General features: G+C 40.0%; 1 protein-coding gene across 1 annotated transcript in view; it reads right to left on the reverse strand.

Annotated features, from left to right (window-relative positions):
• The window catches only part of SAMD12 (sterile alpha motif domain containing 12), a 176316-nt gene that overhangs the window by 73758 nt on the left and 80236 nt on the right, over positions 1 to 22322 (reverse strand). Inside the window, exon 4 of the mRNA XM_041470684.1 lies at positions 19306 to 19446. Within this exon, the coding sequence (XP_041326618.1) occupies positions 19306 to 19446 (141 nt within the window). The remainder of the gene's footprint in view (positions 1 to 19305; positions 19447 to 22322) is intronic.

Below are 22322 nucleotides of genomic sequence, written 5' to 3' on the forward strand. Positions count from 1 at the left end.
CTGCTTTTCTCTATCCCTCCAGATTAGTCCCAATTTTGAGAGGTTTTTAAACCTCGTTTCAACTTTCCCCTAAACATTGAGCTGCTGGTGTTCGACAAAGGCTGTGAAAGTTCTCGTGAGAATCCCTTGCTCTGGCTGGAAACATGCTAATTCTCACAATGTAGGATGGCCAAACAACCTGTCATCCAACACAATGGACTCCATGTGTAGGGCATAGATGTTATGAGATGAGATGGAAAGGGCCCATGGAGTTGGAAGGATGCCCCTTCCAGAAACTGCAGCCTCTGCCATGCATGGTGGAGCTGGTCTGGAGATCCCAGGTGTGCACGCATGGATGTGGCACTTGGATGGTGTCTTAGGTTACAATGTAAGATGTAACCAAACCTGTGTATTCTATCGCCATCTTTATAAGCTGTTGAAACCAGGTGGGGCAGTGCTCTTTATCTCTTCCATGACCCATCCCTGATAACTCCCTTGAGGGGGGTGAGGGGTGTATCTTCTGCTAATGGGCCTTTGAGTCTTACTGCATGACTCATAAAATTACATCACCCCAGTGTGAAATGCTCTGCCCAGGGGGAGGAATCAAGCATTCCTACCTGGTTACAATCTGTGGCTTAGGACACCACAGGCAGCCTTACCGACTGGATTCCCAGAGGACAAGAGCTACATAAGCACCAGTGCACCTTCAGAGGAAGACCAGACCCTTCTAAAGGATCACTGCTTCAATAGAACCACATCTATCACTTCAACAGGACTGCAGCCATCATGTAATTGGACAGCTACCACCACCCTGACAAACAGGGTGTCAAGTTGTATCCTGAGTCTGTCAGTTTAAGCCAGTGTTTTCTGCTTTTATTTTAATTTGCTTACTTAATTGTAGTTCTGACTTGGAATCTCCCACTGGTTTGTTTTCAAACTAGTACAGAAGGGCAAGTGAATTTGTATAAATCCACTTTGCCCTCCAGCTTTTCATGCAGTGTGCACATAAACAGCCAGCAAGGTGGGTCCTAGAATGGACAGAGGCTCTGGTGAAGCCCTAAAAAACACAGGCAAATCACAGAAGTCTTGCAATGCATGAGAGAGGACAAAGCTGGATCAGACCCATACTGACTCATTCCACTAAGCAGCAGAAGCAAAAGATTAAGTACATCACCCACTGCAGTTAAAGAAAGTCAGGCACATTATCAGTTGCTTAAAAAAGGCTGGCAAAAATTGTGAAGGAAAAAACCAAGCAATCAGAGTTGAGGGTCTGATTACTGAAACCCAGAAATATCTTTCAGAAAGCTGGCCTTATTTGCTGCAAATCAGTTTCAGCAGGCAATTTGAAGCTATCACACCAGCATGCTGTTATGTGTAAGTTAATAAGCATTTACTACTGATGGTTTCTGCAGTGGCTGTTTAATTTTTAATCATATCCTTAATTTACTGTTTACAGTTTTATCCAATTAGAGTATGTGCATGTGTGTGCATCTGTGACAGGGAGAACATGGAAACCTGCATTTAATCAGAAGCACAAAGCCTTGCTCTCTAAATGATGAGATACATGTGTCTACTGCTTGAAATTTTTTCCCATAGCCCTCTTATTTTCCAGGAGAATGTCATCTCAGGCTGTTATGTTGCACCATTCTACTGCTAGAAATGGGCACCACTGACCTCTCTGTGCAATGCTGTACCTGGAGTTTGGAACTGAATGTCATTAAAATAGGCAGTGCTAAGAACTAGGCAGTTTTTCTGGCACTTTCCCAAACAGAAATCCCAGCACTGCTTTTTATCTGTAGATCAGGCATTTAGGTAATACCCTGGGTCACCCTCATCCTCCTCATCCACATTTCAACCTTGTATTATATTTCTGCAGTCAGAAAAAACTAAATGCACTGAAGGGATGGAAAATGGACCATTTATTTTTAAGCACTGAAAATTTTTCATGGTGATCAACAGTATAAAGTTTTCAATTACAGAGGGAGAGTAAATAAACCAAAATATAGAGCTCCAAAGAAACCTGGGTGATGATGGAAGGGCAGAAATTAGAACATCTCAGAGCCCAAGAGATGAGCTAATCACAAATAAAATAATATTACATTCCTATTACTACCTGACATGCTGTTTGGTGTAATGCCAGTGATTAACTAAAATATCAAAAAAGGAGTGCCAGAAATGCACTCAAAAAGAGGCATAATTTGGTTGATATGGATCCTGGCAGAGCCCTCAGGAGGTGATCTGACACCAGCACAACTCCCTGTGCCTTCCACATTCACACTGCCTCCAGTCACAGGCTCAGCTGTACAGCGAATTAGGACAGGCAGCAACAGGACTGCACAATCCTCAGACAGAGACTGCTCTCACTCCCAGCAGGCAGCGGCTGAAGAGAAAAGGCAGGAGCCTTTGTTTCCCCCATGTAGCATCTCCTTCAAGGAGAGATGATGGCAGGTACTTTGAAGAGCTCCACAGCAAAGGTTTAAATGGAGCTACATGACCAGGGCTCACAGCCTTCTTCTGCAGTGTTCATGGCTCAGCACCTGGATACTCACATCCCACTACAGCTGTATGTATTCCCTGCAGCCTTGAGACCTATACTGAAAAACCCAGACTGCCATCTGCTTTATTTTGCTCTCAGAAATTAAAAAAAAAAAAAAAAAAAGATGTAATTCTATCCCTCTGCAAATATAATACCTTCAATTTCATTTCTTTTTCTCTGCAGCACAAGGAAGGTAAAGATAGGAAATCGATACGTTCATAGAAAAAATAAACATCTAAAGTTCCCATAAGAGGAAGAAACTACAGGGCTCTGGCTACAGATGTCTTAACAATGGCAGAACAGGTTGGATTAATGTGCTGAGGTGAAAGACTAACAAATAGAGAGGGATAAACTGCTTTTAGAGTAAATGCTACAGATTACAGCACCTTTTTTCAGAAGCCACTGCACTCTGCAGCCAAAGCACAGGGAGGCTGCACACAGCCTTTGCTCAGGAGCTGTTCCTAAAATCACCCACCCCAGGAAGGTGGTGAGGAGTCCCTGCAGCCCTGCACTCCAGGAACTGGACTCCTGTGTTTAAAACAAAAGCTGTTGGCATCAGCCAGGCAGCTCAAAAAGACAGCTTCAGCTCTTGTTTTCTTCTTTGCCCCTGGGAGCAGGAACTTGCAGCACAGAAGGAGGAGACTGTGCAATAAAAAGGAGACAGGAAGGTCTCCAGTAGGCTCCGAGTCCTAAAGATAGCAATGAAGCTAGCATGAAGGGAAGGAGGAAATCACCCTCCCACATAAGAGGAAACCCCAAAATAAAACCTTTTGGCAGATGGTAAAGGCTTTAGTATTCAATAAAAAGAATGAGCTGCATGAGAATGCAAGAGAGCTTTAAAGGAGACAAAGAAAGCCCAAAAAAAGGACATATGAAGAAGCTTGTTTTTTTCAGTCACCCTTCTGTATCACTATTCCATTTCTGATAAATTTTACTGGCTTTTCTATTTAATTGAAACTATGCCCTCAAAGAAGAGTTCAGTAAGTTTTCTGAATGAAAAGGTAAAAGTTCAGTTCCTAGTGGGCATTCCATCTGGGGCTCTCGGCCTGGACCTAGCCTTCCTGTCTAAGACTGGATCAGCTCCACAGAGGCAGCAAATCCACAAAAAAACAACCAAACAAAAAACAAAACAAAACAAAAAAAAAACCAACCCCAAAAAACTTATTTAGTATTTATATCAGGCTCAACCATATCCAGATGAAAGAACTCAGAGGACTAAGATCTGTTTAACTGCAGTTATTAAAACACTCATGTCTGAGAAAAATTGCTGAAGTGAAGGTAAGTTATAAACCTATCCCAAGACAATATATAAAATGCATCCATGTCTGCTTCTGACTAAAGGATTATTTAAATTACAACTAAAAAAAACCCCAAAAATCTTAACCCAGAACATGCAACTCCTTAAATGTTCATCTGTGAACACCTAAATGTTGCTTTGATTCTACCAGTGAATAGTAATTAGGCTTAATTAAAAAAAAAGTTAATAAAAAGTAATAGAATATGAAAGATGATGTTATCACTTGCAGAAAAAAGTGCAACTTAAAGGCATAGCATAACCAGATGTTGCTAACAGATACAGGTAAAGAAATAAAATTACTATACTAAGGCAGTGCTAGTTTTCTGTCAAATTAGCAGTGGGAACATCACTTGTTACACTCTTGATTCTGAAAAGCAAAAAGCAGGAAAAGCTACTGCTTACTTTTACCTCTATTAAATTTAGGTGTCCTGAATTAAATGGCAAGTCCTCCATCTTACAGAGACAGGAAGTTCTAGAGGGCAATATATTGGACCTATCATGGGCACCAGTTTTAGAAGGGCACAGATTATCTCTGGGGGTGGGTTTTGTTCTTTGTAGATTATTTGAGGAATGTGAACCATGAGTTCAACTGGACACCAAAGTTTAGCTGGATAAGGCAAGATGCAATAAAGACTCTAGAAACTGCTTAAGATAAAAGACAGTATAATAGTTTTTATCTTTGATTATGGCATTTTAGCATTGAGCATGACTATAAAGTATAAAGATAAAAGTGCAGCTTTTACTTTCATTTCCAGCAGTGATTATGAAATTAGGATTGCAAATAACAGGCAGTACACATCGTCAAAGGAGATTTTGAGACCAAGTGAAAAATACATCTTATATAGTTAAGAAAAAAACTTCTAAATATAATAAAATATCAAAATTGCATTTTTGATACAATAAAACTGGCAAGAAATCATATTTTTCAATTTGACAAAGATCTATGCTGGGTTAGAGAGTAGAACCCTTATGTTTCTGTATTTGTGGTTTTAAGTTATGAAAAGGTTTATGGATTTGATCCAAAGGTCAACAAAGTCATTGGTACTTTTCATTGATTTGAATGGGCTTTACAGTCTTATGCTGTAGAGGAAAAATGGGGTTGATCCTGTTCTCATTTTCACTAGCTTCAATTTCTCTGCAATCAATGGAGCATTACTCTTTCGTTTGCCCACACAGAACCAAGAGCAAAGTTGAGGTCTCCAATTTTCAAAGGGAGATAATTGGGATAAAACCAAATCATAGCTGGTGGTAGACATAAATTTATATTCTTCTTAGCAGAGTAGCTACTCTTGCTATTTGTTTACTGTGCTAGAATTGGTACAGAATGTGTGCACGAGGAGTAAGGATCAGTTTTAAGTCAGCTAAAGACTTTCCCAAAGACTCTAGTCAAATTAATTATAAGCAGTAGAAACTTAAGGAAGATACTATCTTTAGGTGCTCCTAATTTCTAGAGACATCTCTGACAAAAGGAGTTTTCTTCTTGTCCCAGCATCTATTTTCATTGTTCACTTAAATAGCCTGGGCTCTGACCATCTGGATCAAAAGAAAATGGTAAATAAATCTGTAAAGCACATATTCTCATACCAGATTATCCTGTGATCAGCTAAGCCATGTAGAAGTAAAGTAAAATTCCCACAGTGACATTTCCAATACTAGAGAGAACCAAAAAGTTGTCAAGAACAGCAGTAACAGTATAATAGAGGAAAACATGAGTTGCTGACAAAGCAACAGTCACACATTTTAGTGCTTATCGCAGCAGCTGATATTTAAGAAGGGAGAGAGAAAACTTACCAACAAACAAATCTAGGAAGCAAATATCAGTAAAAAATAATAATTCACTGGGAAAGAGCTTATTAGGATTAGAAGAAAATAAACCACAATTTTTATTATGCAATCTGAGATAAACCTCCACACCTAAAGGAAACATTTCTAGAAAAAGACAAAAAAGCTCATAGGTGTCTCAATGTATGAAGATACATCCTAGCAAAAGGACATTCATTACCTTGATGGGCTGTAAGGGCTTGCTGCCTTTTGATGACCCTCAGAACCTTCCAGGTTTAAGCAGAGACATACAAAAGTCAGCACTATCAGTAGTTAGTGTCACAGTCAACTGCTGTAACAGAATGGATGGGAGCCATGCAGATGGGCATAAAATCAGCTCTGGAATCTAGAGAAAGATCTGTTCAGAACCTACCCAGGTGACAACTGATTTATCAGTGGAGCTTTAGAGGTAGAAGTATCCTTCCTTCCCTCTCTCCTATCTCCTTCATCTGAAATACATTGTTTGCTTCAAAGTCTTTCAAGTTTAGACTGAGAATTATAACTGTTGTCACAGTGGGAGTGATCAGTGTAGGGAATTTTGAAAGGTTTATCTGCATCCTTAATTGCCTGATATTTTTAAAAGCTGGTCCATTGTCTAAGATGATTGCTCCTTCCACCATCCAATATTCTTTAAATACTCATAAAATACAGCTGGACTATCCTGGCACCCCATGACAGAAAATTACAAGGAACTGCTGAAAAGTGTTTCACATAGCTACACTCTCTGGAACAAAGTAAAGAAACTCTTCAGCAGACAACTGTAGTCTAATCAGCCCTCTAAACATTTAGACTACAGGAAAATAAATAAAATAAAACTAGAGCAGGAGATACTAATTTCTTGGTCCAACTTTAACAACAATCCTCAGTTCCTCAGGAGTTCTTAAAGGAATGAAAACCAAAAGAAATAGAGTAAGAAAGAAGGCTTTCCTCTTTATTCCTAAGGAAGACTGGAATTACCTAACACTTTAAAGAATGAAGGAAATGTGATCACCACTCTCTCTCTCTCTCTCCATCTCTACCTCTGACATATGCCAAAGTGGAAACAAAACAAAAACCACAGGACTTTGGAGGACTTAGAGGACTTTGGAGAGTAAACTCTAAGAACAGAAGCTTTGCATCACTGAAGATGGCAAAATCAGTAAGAATCTCCTTCCTTTTGCTGTGCAAGACCTTTTTTTCTTTAAGATCTTTCTCTCAAAATCCAGCTCCTGAAAGTCCTACACAACAGTGCACTTTCAATGTGGAAAAACAAGTCTGCTGACTGATGCGACCAGAAGTAAGCCTCTTAACTGGTCTCACTAAAGAAATAATATGACAAAATTACTTGTTTCCAGGTCCAGGTGTTGGAACAGCTTCAACCCCAACTCATTTCGTGAACTGCCAGCTGATGGCAGCTGGGTGTGCCAGACAAATGGACTGGGAAGATGTGAATCCTCTTTCTTGCAGAGAGGATTCAAAACTCCAAGACCATGTCAATGTACATGCCTTCAGACTGTGGCCAAGCTTGCAAGAGAACCTTGATATACCTTTTTGCTCACATACAAAAGTCTCTAACTTGTTTATCTCTAGTTCTTGAGGAAAGAGACCCAGCCCTCTTGTGCAGCTGAACAAGTATGCCAAGTCAGAGTCCTGACATGTTATACCAGGCTGGCTGGATATAACACACTATGCCATTCCTGACCCTGAGTATTTTCTAATCAGGTTGTCTTCAGGTGGAAGCCACCGATTAAGCCAAATATACATAAACAAACTCTTCCAACAATGTGGATAAACTTAACCAAGAATAAACTCTAAGATGTGGGCGAAAACTTAGTGGGATTCAGTAGCTTCAGAACTGTGGTACTGCCAAGTACAAACTGCCTAAAACTCAACTTATCACTCTGACCCTGAGAAAAAGAATCAAAGATTGACTCAATACCCTCCAGGTGATACCTTTGGAAAAACAGAAGTTCTTACAGAGCTGCTCACTACAGATTTTCTCAAAGCATCTTTTCTTTGTATAGCTAATTTCTAATAATTCATGTGACTGGCATGCACTTTTACTGATAAAAATACTTTTCAATTTTAAGATCATACAATAGAGCTGTAGCCGAACTGCCAACGGAGAAATAAGTTGTTTTAAAAACAACAATTCTCTGCCACATTTTCATTGACATTCCTTTTTCAAATTAAGGCTGCTGTATTTATGCTGTCATCTACTGGAATTAACACCAAAAAAACTACAGGTGCTTCATGAGTACTTATGCTGTATAAAGATAAATAATGTATTTTTTAAAAACTGTTCAGAATTTTGTTAGAAGTCAGAACTTGAATGTCAAGGACCACAAGACCATTGTTAATAGGCTTCAATTTATTATTTTATAGGAAATCAATTTCAATTAAAATACATTGACATGGTGACTGGAAAAATTCTATAATATTGATCTTATGGGGGAACCAGCATAGTTAAAATTATTAATCATACTTGAGCATGTCATAAAACACTAGGTTAGTAACCATGCTTTATGATCAAGTCAAATAAAGGCTTTAAAATAACCCACCCCTTTCCTTTGTGGAATATGCCAGAGATCTGCATACTGCTTAGTAAAAACGAAACAGTTCATAACACTGCTGACTGCCTATGTATAACTAAGTAAATGAAGGTGCTCTACCATATGAAGCATAAATGCCATTAAAAGTAAACTTTTATTTGAATAGAACCACATTCATTTTTAAAATTACAATACAGAAAAGCTTTTAAAGAATGTGAATGAAGAAAAAGAGAAGCTTTTAAATAAAACAGGTTCTTTTTACACAACACAGAAAATCAACTTCACAAAGGCATAAAAAGGAGAGGGTTTTTTCCTGCCTCTCTTGAATCTTTCCAGTAATTAGAAATTTTTATTGCACAGGCCATAAATGCTAGTAACAACAGGAAGAAAAATGCTTTTGAACTCTATGGCAACACTCACCTTCAGGGATTCAAAACAGCAAAACTTCATTCTACATTTTCAAAAAAGCTTTAAGTGACTTTCGTGTTTGTTGGAGCTGCCAATATTGTGAAACACTTTACAAACAGGACACATTCATGTAGGCACAGCAATACCAGTTTCATAAAATCAGCAAGATGATGTTACCAAAACTCATCTGAGTGAGGAGGGCAATTCATCCATTGTTTTTCCTAGCGTAGGAGTTTGCATCTAGGCTTAGCAAGTGGGAATTTATCTGATCCACATTCAGTCATCTACTGTGTAGACAAATGTATCAGCCAGCCATTCCAAGTGTCTGTAATAATCGATGGAGAGCAACAGGTGTAATTCATCTGATGCATCTGAGGTGTGACTGCTGCATCTCAAATACAGAGGATGTGCAGCTACCACTGCATGAACGTGACAGTAGGATCGCTTAGAGTCTCTGTGGAAGGCAGAAGCACCCAACTGAAGGCATGCCAAATTAGGCTTTGGCACTTTTGTCACCACTGAGGTTGCCAGTGATGATATTTTAGTTTGTAAAAAACTTCTTGCAAATAACTTGCTTTTTAAGACTGTGAGACAGATTCTCAATGGATACTAAAGAATTAGGCAGGGCAATACTCTTCCAAATACAACAATTCTGAATGCTGGAGAGCCCAAGGGAATGGGACCATAGAGAGGGAATGGGATCTGGGGATCGGCCTAAACATCACCTACTGCTGTTAGATGCCAAGTAGTGAGACAGAGGGATACTGGATCCATACTGGATCCAACTGAGAATGACATTTCTTGTCTTCTTATTCCCAATGCTATACACTCAGTTTGACAAAAAACAAAAACAAACAAAAAAAAAAAAAAAAAAAACAAAAAAAAAAACAAAAAAAAAAAAAAAAGAAAAAAAAAAAAACCAAAAAAAAAAATTGAAAAAGACAGGATTGAAACAGAAGCATAGCAGTGAAAATTTCCATGTACTTTCTAGGGGGTCAGAAGTATAGTTAGGACTCTGATTTCCTCAGTTCTCTTATAAAACAACTATCAAAGGCATGGAGCATCAGAACAAGGGGTAGTGGCTTCAGACCAAAAAGAGGGTAGCTTTAGATTGAACATAAGGAAGAAATTCTTTACTGTGAGGGTGGTGAGGCACTGGAACAAGTTGCTCAGAGAAGCTGTGAATGTCCCATCCCTGGAGTTATTCAGGGACACATTGGATGGGGCTCTGAGAAACCTGGGCTAGTGGAAGATGGATGTGCCTGCATGGCAAGAAGGTTGAACCTAGATGGTCTTAAGGTCCCTTCCAACCAAGACCATTCTATGATCAATCCTAATTTTATTCTGTGTCTGATCTCTGGAAAAATCTCATTAGAAATTATAATTATGTTACATTGTAAATTGCACCATCTTACAATATGATTTATTTAAACTTTGTGTGAAAGACTGTACCTATTCCTGGAATCCCTTTTACCAGCCTGTTCTTTTTGAATGGGTGAAAACAAGTGATTTCCACTGGCACTGATCACAAACAGCTGTTGTTGAATAACAGACTGACTGTTGAAAGCTTTCCTATTTAGCTAAAAGTCTTCCATGGCTGGCTGCAGCACAAACAGCAATAGTTTACTTTTTTAAATAAACTTTGAGAAAATTTGTTTTTTCTCTTTCCAATTTACACATGAGTGAGAAAATACACACATATATATATATATATATATAACACACATACATACATACATATATATGTTTTTATATGTATGTAATATATATATATATTCACCAAACATGCAAGACAGTATTGGGTATGCACTAGTTCAGAAGGACTAAACATTCCAGACCAAACTGACCAGTAGGCTGACTTCTGAGGAATTTGAAAAGCTGGAATGAAAAAAACCACATCAACATCAATAAAATAACAAGAAAAGCAGACAATTGCAATCATGATCTTGCAGTCATACAAAACAGCTAATGCTATATTACCAGTAGAATGAGTTGCAATACTATTTATAGAAACACATAAAAATAATATAATAATAATAATATTATACATAATAATATTATACACATAATAATATTATACAGCTAAAATCTTGCCAGACAAGTTCATCGATAAAAATTTCATAGGTCCTGTGTTTCCTTATTCATATTCCAAACTAATATACTACACATATTGAAGGACAATTCTGTGCTAAACCTATCCACAGTGCATTACAATGTATTGTCCAGTGTATTGGAACTTATTTTACCTGTCAGCTGAATCACTTGGTTATTTGATATGAATATATATTAGCATCACAGCAATAGCTTAAAGGTAACTAAAAGTACCAGAGCAATGCAATGGTCTGCCAGGGACCATTGACTGCGTTGCAAAGTATATTCTTCAGGTTAGAAGCCAGACACTTGAAATTCAAGTAACTGAAGCCATAGATGGAATTTGATATTTATCATCACTGATGCATGTATATTAGATATTTTATCTTTGCTCAGATACACATTCCACATACAATATTGTGTTTCAGCTAAAACAAATTAATACCATACAGAACCCTTCAGTGCAAACTTGTAACCTGAAAAAAATATTTTCAGACATCTTTACAGTTCCTAAAGTCTGAAAAGCTTCTCATGAACAGCCACGGCTTCTGATTCCAGAGCTACATCCTCTGTTAAGTGCTGAAACCGTCCTTGACTGGAATGGGAAAAATACAACAAAGACTGCTCTTTTGTAGTCTAATGGGTGGTAGCAAAGTCATTTTACAGTCTTGGAAAGCAGTGTTAAGAAGAAGTGCAATGATTCCTGCAGTTGTACAGGAAAAAAGGACATACAATAGAAAGGAGTAAAAGGGATATGGACATTTAGTGAAAATAAACCTATATTGAGAAGAAGGTTAAGATTTCTTTACCTGTAATCAGGCAATTTAGCATGCTGAGTTCTGGAACACAGTTTTCACACTCTGATAAGGGATGAACTACTGTTATTGGGTAATTTCTGACAGTGCTTTCATGATAGACTTTGTGTTCAACTCACAAGGTCTCTCAGACATTTTGCAGCATAACAAGAGCACAGAGCAAAAGAAACTGGCTAGGAATTAAGCTTGCTGGAGATCTTCTGAAAGGGCAAGTATTTTTTTCTGTGCCTTAGATAGATGCCATGTATGCAGTATATGCAAGAAACAGTTGCATAGTACTTTGTGCTTCAGGAAGAAAGGCCCTTCCTGACTAGCTGGAAGCTTCAGGGTTAGGCAAAAGAAAAAGATGAAATCAAAAAAATGAAAACAAAAGTGATGTCTGGTAAGAAGACAGACAGTCAAGACCTCAAATGCTGCAGGCCTTGAAACACCACAGGTATATGAAACCAAGGTCCCTTGGATGCCAAAACCCTGAGTCCAGAATGTACACAGAATGTACTTCTTTGCAGGAGTAACAAAGAAATGTGCTGATCTCAAGAAACATTTCTTCAAGGAACCTGAAGGACAGTAGGCAGTAACAGTTCAGATACCACAGGATCCATAAAGTCTACAGAAGGGGGACAGCAAGCTGCAATTGCTTTCTCTTAACTTGTTGACCTTTAGTCCCGTGCTTGGCAAGTTCCCACGTTCTCAGAATTTCTGACCACTCAAGCCCCTTTTCAGCCAGGTGTGTAACTCCAAATCATTCATGCTGTTTACTGGAGCCACCACAGCAGGAAAGGTCTTATTATGTGGGAAAGCAGAAGACGGGACTGAGTCTAGTACTTTAAAGTTTTGATTTTGGAAAATGACAATAAATCTCACGTGTAGTGATGAAACCTGGTATGACAGTGCTCAGGTTCCTCCCAGCTTTGATATCCATATGGACAAAGCAGATAGGGCAAACAGGAAGTGGCATCATGCTTCTGATACACTGGGAGGGTTCCATGCCAAATTTTCATCAAACCTGCCTTTAGTACTAACAGGCTGATAATGCTGCCAAAATCCTAGTAAAACACTTCTGTTAAGGTGGGTTTCAAGGTCCTGACTTACTCACCACACATATCCTGAAGGCTACAATGTTTCTGCTACAAAGATCCTCTAAAACCCAGTCAATTCCAACACTAGAACACAAGACTCTCACTTGTTATTTGCTCAGTTATAAAATCACAGAATATTTTAGACTGGAAGGAACCTTAAAGGTCATCCAGTTCCAACACTCCTGACATAGGCAGGGACAACTTGCACTAGACCAGGTTCCAATCTGGCATTGAATACTTCCAGGGATGAGGCAGCTACAGCTTCTTGGGGCAACCTGTTCCAATGCCTTACCACCTACACAGTAAAGAATTTCATCCTCATATCCTATCTAAACCTACTGTCTTTCAGTCTGAGGACACTACTCCTTGTCCTATCCTTGCCCTTGAAAAGTCCCTCTTCAGCTCCTTAGGTCACCTTTAGGTACTATAGAAAGCTGCTGTAATGTCTTGTCTCTCCACAGCCTTTCCAGGCTGAGCCATACCAACTCTCACAGCCTGTCTCTATAGAAGAGGTGCTCCATCCCTCTGATCATCTTCATGGCCCTCATCTGTACTCACTCCAACAGGTCCATGTCCTTCTTTGGGGCCTCAGAGCTGGATGCAGCACTCCAGGTGGGGTCTCATGAGAACAAAGCAGAGGACAGAATCACCTTCCTTGACCTGCTGGTCACACTGCTTTTGATGCAGCCCAGGACATGTTTGGCTCTCTGGGCCACAAGTGCACATTGCCAGTTCATGTTGGGCATCTCATTAACCAACACTCCAAGCCCTTCTCCCCAGGGTTGCTTTCAATCCATGTTTCACCCAACCTGCGTTTATGCTTTGGATTGTCCCAACCCAGCTGCAGGACCTTGCATTTGACCTCGCTGATTATCATGAGGATTGCATGGACCCACCTTTCCACCTGACCAGGTCTCTCTAGGTGGATCCCTTCCCTTCAGAGTGTCAACAGCACCACACAGTTTGGGGTCTATGGCAAACTTGCTGAGGGTGCACTGGATCCTGCTGTCAATGCCACTGACAAAAGATGTCAAACAGCGCCAGTCCCAGTGCCAAGCCCTGATGAATGACCCTCACCACCTGTCTCCACTTGGGACATTGAGCCATTGACCACATCTCTTTCAGTGTGACCATCCAGCCAATTCCTTATCCATTTGAGTCATCCATCAAAACCATGTCCATCCATCCATCCATCCATCCATCCATCCATCCATCCATCCATCCATCCCATGTCTCTCTAATTTAAATCTAATTTAAAGAAAAGGATAGGATGTCATGTGGGACAGTCTCAAATGCTTTGCACAAGTCCAGTTTGATATACCAGTTGCTCCTTCCTTGCCATCAGCCCTGCAACCCCATCACAGACGGTCATCAAATTTGTCAGGCACAATTTGCCCTTAGTGATGTTGTGTTGGCTGACACAAATCCTTACTTCCTGTGTGCCTTAGCACAGTTTCCAGAAGGATCTGTGTTAAGGAATACATTCAGTACAGATGGCTCGGTGAGCAGCTGCAGTGAGAGCCGCAGATTGAGCTCTGGGTGGAAGAAGCCTGAGGCAAGAGGGCCCAGGGTTTCCTTTGTTCCAAAGCAGCAGCTTGTGCTGTTATTTTGTTGCTGTACCATGATAAAGCTACTTAAAGAATTCAGAGGTCTGAGACTCTGCTGTGAGAAACTCTGGGCTGAGGGGTAAGGAAACCTTGTTTGCCCGTGACAGTGGGGTGTGTGTGTAGGGAATCAAGTTGTGCACACATCATTCTGGAGCCAACCACTGTGGAGGGGCACTGCTTCCAGCACTGAAATCTCTGGTAGTGAGAGTGTGACTGCCTGAGAGTGGTTGGATAGAAAAGTTTCCTTAACATCTGTTCCATGATCTTTCTGGGCACAGAGGTGAGACTGACCACCCAGTAGTTTCCCCAGTCTTCCTTTATTCCATTTAAAAAAATTAGCGTTCCCATCACTGGAACTTCATTGGACTGCCACAACTTCTCAAATACAGAAGCGGCGTATCCACTTCATCTGTCCCTTGGGACCTGTGGATACACCTCATCAGGTCCCATAGACTTGTGCACCTTCAGGTCTCCTTAGATGTACTTGATCCTGATCTCCTATAACAGGTTCTTCATTCTCCCAGCCCCTGCCTTTGCTCTGTGTGGCTGGAGAACTTGCCAGTGAAAACTGAAGCAAAAAATTTGTTGAGTACCTCAGCTTTCTCCATGTTCTGGTAACTATATCTCCCATTTTCTTCCGGACAAGACCCACATTCACCCTAGTCTTCATTTTATCACTGGTGCACCTATAGAACATTTTCCTGTTGCTGCTGACATCTCTGGCCAGCTTTAATTCTATCAGAGTTTTAGCTTTCCTAACATGATTCCTGCTCCTAACTTTCTCCGCATTTCTCCCAGGCTACCTGTTCTTGCTTCTAGTCTCTGTAAGGCTTCCTTTTTGTGTTTAAGCTTTCCCAGGAGCTCCTCATTTATCCATGCAGGCCTCATGGCATTTTTTGCCTGATTTCTTTATTATTAGGATGCATCACTCCTGAATTTAGATGCAGATGAGATGCAACTCTGAAGGCCCTCTAATTTCCCTCCTGGAAGAATACAGTGCTAGGGCACTGTAACAGGTTTTGAATAGGACTGTGCTGGAAATGGGAGGGAGGGAGGGAGGGAGGGAGGGAATCAGTGTAACTGATTCCCATTGGGCACATATGTATTTCAGTAACTGAGCATCAGTGCAGGATGAGCAGAAAACTTAGTGAGGAAATAATTTCAACAGGTATCAACTGCTGAGATGATTTTCAACGAAGCACAAAGCTTTATTCTAACATGTGTTGCTAGGAGGAGAAATACTGTCCTGGCAGTATATTCAAGTAGCACTTTTGCCCTACATGAAACTCAGAGAGGACTTTAGAAGGGGGCCTAACATCATCCTAAATGCAGGTTAGCATTTAATCCAAATCCAGAAATGTTTCTCAAGCTCAGCCCTATGAGCAGATTGCTGTCTGTGGATACTTTGCACAGAAACACACAGAGCACTGTTGTACCACTTTGAGGACAGTCTCTTCTATGCTAGCCCAAACCAGGACTCACATTGAAAAATCTCAGAATAACTTCTTCCTTCTCAGTGTAGTTATGTAAGGCTTTTTATAAAAAAAATGATCTTTCAACTCAGGCTTACAGTGATAACAGCATAATAATGGTGTTTCCAACAGTGTGCAGCTCTCCCCAAGAGACATTGGAAGATATTTTGTCAAATTAGTTCCTCAACATCACTAAGTCTGTGAAAAAAGCACAGATCCGTAGTTGGGCCTGTGCCCTTCTATCCTAGTGGAGGCTGGAATAGTGTTTCTACCAATAATAGCCTCAATTAGGCAATCAGGCAGTTCTTGCTCCAAAGAAAAGTCTTCCTTAAACTCAAGACAAGACTTCAATTACACAATCACGTACTATTCTGGCTTCAAGAGACTGGATGGTGTGTCTTGAATGAAGAAGAATGAAATGGTTTTAAGTCACTTTCTGAAACAGGAGTAGACAAGAATGCTATTGAGTTTTAAAAATGAGGTTAACTTCCTCTGCAGACAATAGAACACAAAGCCACTTAAAATATCTGGTAGCTATTATATAATGCTTTTTAAAACTTTCCCTGTTCGATCCAGCTTCAACTGGGGTATGTACTAAAGTCAGTGGAAGTCTTTTTGCTGACATCAATGGGTTCTGAATTAGGACCTCATTGCTTGCAACCCAGCTTGTGTGCTACATTAATTCAGAAATGGGTTTTAATAGCTTCTTTCACCTACCAGTCTCCTGAGCTGTGCGCTGAGAGACAGAGCACTTTTTTCCCCCTTTTTTGGAGGGCAGCAGGGCACAGCATAGCAATAGCTACAGTGTGATCTGGACTTTGTGAGTGCAATTTCCAAAAGGCAGAAACAGCTTTTCACAGAAAAAAATGTTCTCCAAGTGTTCTACAAAACCAAACCAAACCAAACCAAACCAAACCAGCTACCCCACTAACAACCTGGATCAGGAACATATAAATGTTAATAAAAATATGAGTGGACACAGTTTGGAGAAACTGGGAAAGGGGACAGAACCACTTTTGGAGAACAACTGACATACCAAGAGCTTTACAAGTTGTACTGTGGTTGAGAAATAATACCTTAACCTTAGTACTTCCGTCAAGCACTTTCAGTGGACACACACTCCAGCTTGGTGCAAATGAGGTGATAAGGGACAAGAGTACTGCTGTTATCCTGTCACTCACTGGAATCATACAATTAACACAGCTTTGCTGCACAGGGTAATGTTCTTATAAACTGCTGTTCTGCCCATAACTTCAGCTCTATTTAAGATGAAAGTAAACAGTTTTGGTTCCCCTAGCTTTTTAAAAGAAACAGTCTGCTTAAGCACTCTGTTTTTATTCACCTGGGAGATGCCTGCTTTCATATTATCCTTGGTGGACCGATATGAAGATAATTGGTGGACCAATAATGAAGATTATTGGCTTTCAGACAAGAACTTTTACAGTCCATCAGGTCCATTTACAGATTTGTTTATTAAAATGGTATTTGTGTATTGTTTTACTGATACTAGTTTGGATTAGTGCCACTGTTTTCTTCCCCACAAGGACAGAGAGCTCTTGCTCCCTCACACAGCCATTCCCAGCTGAGCTCTGGAACACAGGGCAACCACAAGCTCTTGTGGCTGGTGGTCACACCAGTGGCCACCCAACCCTAAAAACCACAGCTTTGAATGCAGTGTGTTTTGTCTCTCTGAGCTGAGCCACCCTACTACCAGCGGAGGGTACTGGCTCACGTGGTCACACTGTAATACACCCCAGCAAAGCAAGGAATAAATTCTTCTGACAGAAGTTCTCAGACTCAACCATTTCCCCAGGGATATATCAGAGTGGCTCTGAAGTGCAGCACAATGGCCAACACCATTGTGGGGGAGGACAGCCAGAGCTGGAGAGCTCCAGCTTTTTGTCAAGCTTGTGCTGCCTTTCACAAAGCACACGATGTCTTGCCTTTATGGCAAGACCAGAGTGTGTAAGAACATTCCCTCTACACAGCAGAGAGAGACTCCATTAAACACACATCCATGCATCCAGTGCTGATCTGTCCTTCACAGCCCAGCATATGTTTATTCCTTCTCTTACCAAAGTCCAAACTTGTACCCTCAACTGCATGGGCAAAGAATGCAGCATCAAAAGATGCTGCCCTGAGTTCCTTGAAATGGGAGTCACTGCTGCCTGACTGAGCCCAAGTCATACCCCAGTTATGTGTCCAGAGGGGAACCAGAGAGAAACAATTCACATCACAGGAAATACATAGTTCTCAATGTCATATATAAGTCTATGCAGGAATCTATCTGGACAGCAGTGATCAACTGATCCAAATTTATAGCTAATGTGTCTTCATTGTCCCATATCAATCAAATCCCAGCTTTCATAAGCAGACCCATAACAGCGATGGTGGATGACCAGAACTTCACAGTCCATCAAAGTAACATTCCAGATGCCGTGGAAGAGAGAACCTGGCCACCACTGAAGAAAAGGATGTAGGAATAATGGATGAATGGATAAAGGGAAAAATAAGAGTTCTAAACATGTGGGGAAGACATTCATGCTTCAGCATGACATGACACAAGATGAGGTGAGCTTCTATTAACAGCTCATGGAAAAACAAAGGAACCCTAAAACTCTGCATCACAATCCACAAGACACCAAGCCTGAAGAAACAATTCAGTTGAGACTTCAGCTCTTTCAGATAAAATGCAGCTTATTCAACTAATCAGAATTTTCCCTGTGAGCACAGTGAGCAAGGCTTAATTAGGAACATAATGTAATGTGTGAAGGACATTTTGTTAAAAATACACTGCATGTACTGAGGAACTCTGCTTTTTTCATACAGTGTGACATACAACAGGCACTGAACCAAAACACCACAGAAGTATGTGGTTTATGCTATCCCACTGGACTACCAAACAACATTTAACATTGAGAAAGTATTGCAGATATATAGTAGAGGAAGTCTAAATGTTCCTTTACAATATTGTGCCACAAAATGCTTTTCTTTCATGTTACCACAGCCATTACTAGAGAGTTAATACCAAAAGTCATCATAAAACATCTAAACATCATTTGGAAAATATATATAACCTTTTTTGTTACTCCTTCTTCTCTGTCTTCTAATCTAGACTTAATATTAAGCCCAGCTTTGTTTTTTCTTAGCAGCAAAAATTAAAAGCAACTCTATTCAAGTCAATAAAATTATTGCAACATGAAGAAGGAATCAGCCATCTGCAAAAAACAGTCTAACAGGTAATTTTCTATTGACAGCTCTTACTATAAAACAGGTGACAGAAACAACACTGTTTCATCTAACACTGTGTTTTATCTAACACTGAAAGTAAACAATTAATGCAAAATGGACAATGCTTTTAAAGACAGTAGGTCCTCCATCTGTGCCCTTCATACATAATTATTTTCATCTTAGTAAGCAGACATTTAAGAAGGACCACCATCAAATTGTAGATGGAGCCTGTTCATCACACAAAACAGGCAGCTGAGCATCTCTATTTATTTATGCATTGTTTCACCTTTTAATCCCCCCTTGGAAAGCATGTGGAATCTAGGAGACATTTTCACGCATCATTTCTTGTAGAAGAACATCAAGTCACCTTTTATGCCCTCAGGCAAACTTCTCCTATCTGATCTCAGTAACTGCCCATATCAAAAATATTTTTCATACCTTGTGTAAGCAGCTGGAGGTTTCGGACTTCTTCTCTCACCTTCAGCTGAAGGACTTGCTGCAGGATGTGCTGTCGCAGGCTTTCCTGGGCAATGCCCATTCGTTCAAGCTTTTTGTCAGTAAGTCTCAGCAAAGCACGGCCTGGAAGAAAAAGCCAAGAAGAAAAATCACCCAAGGATTTCCATTAGCACAATAGGCTCACTCTGTCATGATAATTCACCACAGAAAAAATTCTCAGCCCTGAAATATCTTATTCTGAGTAGATATTATTTCATCTGTTAGGTACTCCCTTACTGTTAGGGACTTACGTGCTACTCCTTCCTTTTCTATTGTTTTTCTGTATTGTTTTGGTGCTTTGTGAGATACAGGCATGTCAAACAGGTATCTTGTGCCATTTTAGACAGCCAATCACTGTTCTTAAGGGCCAGTTGGTCTCCCATAGGTAGGACAACCCCTATAAGTGTACAACTGACATAGGTGCCTAAACAGAGTCCCACCTATTTTCAAACATCATGCCAAGAAATGAGTGAAAACCAGTGACTGTGGGTTTTACAAATTAAATCAATTTAAGATATATCAAGGATGAATTCTGTTGCAATTCAGATATGTCTATAGTTTAGCAGCACCATTTCCCAGGATGGTTCTGTACTTCATGGTTCAGCCTTCCAAATCCCTGTTAACAGCCAACTATCACAGAAAATTAGGAAAAAACCCCCAGAGATTTCTATCAATTATATCTAAATCACTCCCGAAAAATATTTTGTCCAACTATAAAAAAACATCTGCCTACGGTCTTTGCAGGCATTCACTCCCAGTTTGTGATTAATCTTTAGTATTAGGTTAATGTTGAAACACAGCCCCAGGTAGATTGTAGATGTTAAAAAAATCAAGCCATCTACATTTTCCCGATTTTGCTAGTGGAACTCTGACTCCATCTTTTGGGCATGGCTATGCTATAAATAAAAAGGAGCAAGGTTGTACACTGGCTGGGCCAACAGTGAGGAAGTATTTGAACCAAGCAGAGAACCAAAGCATCAAGCAGAATTTTACCCTAGGAAGAAAATGAGAACTAACTTTCTTTGGTCTTCCCTACTGCTGTGAGGTAGTACAGGGAGGAGTGTTGTGCAGCCCCTACTGACTCCTGATTCCCACTATATACATTTGCTATCTAAAGGTGCCTTTGCCAACAAAAACAAGTCAAACTGGAGCTACATTGATACTACCTTGAAAATGACATGTTTGGTTCACTTTTTTAAACAGGTTCAACTTTTTAAACAGGTTCTCCTCTGTTTTTTAATTATGAAAAATCCCTTCTTTGACTTCTCATGCCTTATTCTGAAACCAGAAGAAGACAGCAAAGAGCGAGTTATTCCCTCTGCAACACAGTAGCCTCTGTGCTACCATTACTGTGGCTTTTGGATGAATGGTACAATTTAGCTCATTAGAAAGTGTTACTCAACACAGCAAGATAAGGCCCTTATTCAACGTCTTTTCTTGCAAAATAGCAAGGAGTAGAGAATTTTTATAATTATTTTAATTTAAAAATTTAAGATAAATGCCAAAAATTTAAAGTGGCACAGAATATCTGCCCCAAACCAAGGAGTTAGCGGCATGCCTTTGACAAACTGCTAGATTTCACTCACAAGCAGTTCCTTAGGATCTTGATATGACACAATGTAAAATACTGGGATATTACTATTAATAAAGCAAGATGTTATTGATCAGATAAAAATGAAAGCATTCATAGATTTTCAGCACTTCTGTGTCTCTCAAACATTACATGTTACAAAGGATGACCTTTTGACTAGGAAACCTTTGTTTGAAATCACAAACAAGAAGAATTCTAAGGGTTAATGTAATAACAAACTATGGAAATTAAGTCTCTTGCAGATCAATGCCAGCTGTCCAATTCTCCTGGTGAAAAAGGCAGCAATAATGACTTCAATTTTTATATTGTCTTATCACACTAAAACTTCTTAAAGCTATTTATAAAGGATGTACAGCAGTTCAAGAGTATGGTCTGCAATGTCAAATTAGCAACTGAAAGCAAATAAAAATACAAGACACCAGTTTAAAGAGTGCCAACACAGATGTCATCTTAGGGCAGGAGTCAGCAACAGTAATATGAAAGGACAGACAGAGGCCATGCATCTCATCCAGTGCCCTCCACCTCTTTTTGGCCACAGATACAGTCATTACTCTCTCCTTCCTCTGGGCAACTCTTTAGTTCACATTCAAGTCGTTTTTCTACCCCAGCCACTGCCTTTGGAAGTTGAGTGTGCACAAAACAGAGATGTCCCTTTTCAACTCTTGGCATGTCAGTTCTTCTGCGGCTTAGGCTCAAAGCACGATGCTATTGACTCATACTCTCTGTAGCAGCTTGCACAAATTGCCTTAAATTAACTCTTTCTTGCACCAAATCCAAAATGACACGTTGAGCAGTGATGAGGTGAGAAAGCAAACATCCAAATGTGGCATTTCAAGAACACACTAAGGGACCTGATTGTGAAAATTCAATCCTCCCCATACCTTCTTCCCCCTCAACACTTACAACAACAACATCCAAGCCACAAGTGGAATAATTTTCATTCTGACACAAAATCATGCCTTTGAAAAGATATTTTTAGTGCCTGGACCAGTCACTAAAGCCAATCAGCCACTAAGGCCAAGATCCTGACAATCAGCTAATGATTTTGGATGCTTCCCCGTCTTACTTCCCGTATTACGCATATCTGAAAGAGTAATCATTTTGTGCTAAGAACTCTGTGTTATTGAACGTGGAGACCAACTGTCCAGAGAACTTGTGGAGTCTCTGTTTTTGGAAGCATTCAAAATCTGTTTGACAAGGACCTGAGCTGCACTTGTCCCTGCTTTGAGTAGATGATTGCCAGAGGTGCCTTCCAGCATCATCTGTTCTGTGAAATAACTGGCATGAAGGATCTTGATCTAAATACCTATTTTCTTTTAAAAAGCTAAGATTAACAAGGGAAATTAATAAGAGTACACAAAAGATGGCC

This window comes from Pyrgilauda ruficollis, unplaced genomic scaffold (genome assembly GCF_017590135.1).
Source record: "Pyrgilauda ruficollis isolate IOZ18807 unplaced genomic scaffold, ASM1759013v1 scaffold25, whole genome shotgun sequence".
NCBI classification, from domain to species: Eukaryota; Metazoa; Chordata; class Aves; order Passeriformes; family Passeridae; genus Pyrgilauda; species Pyrgilauda ruficollis.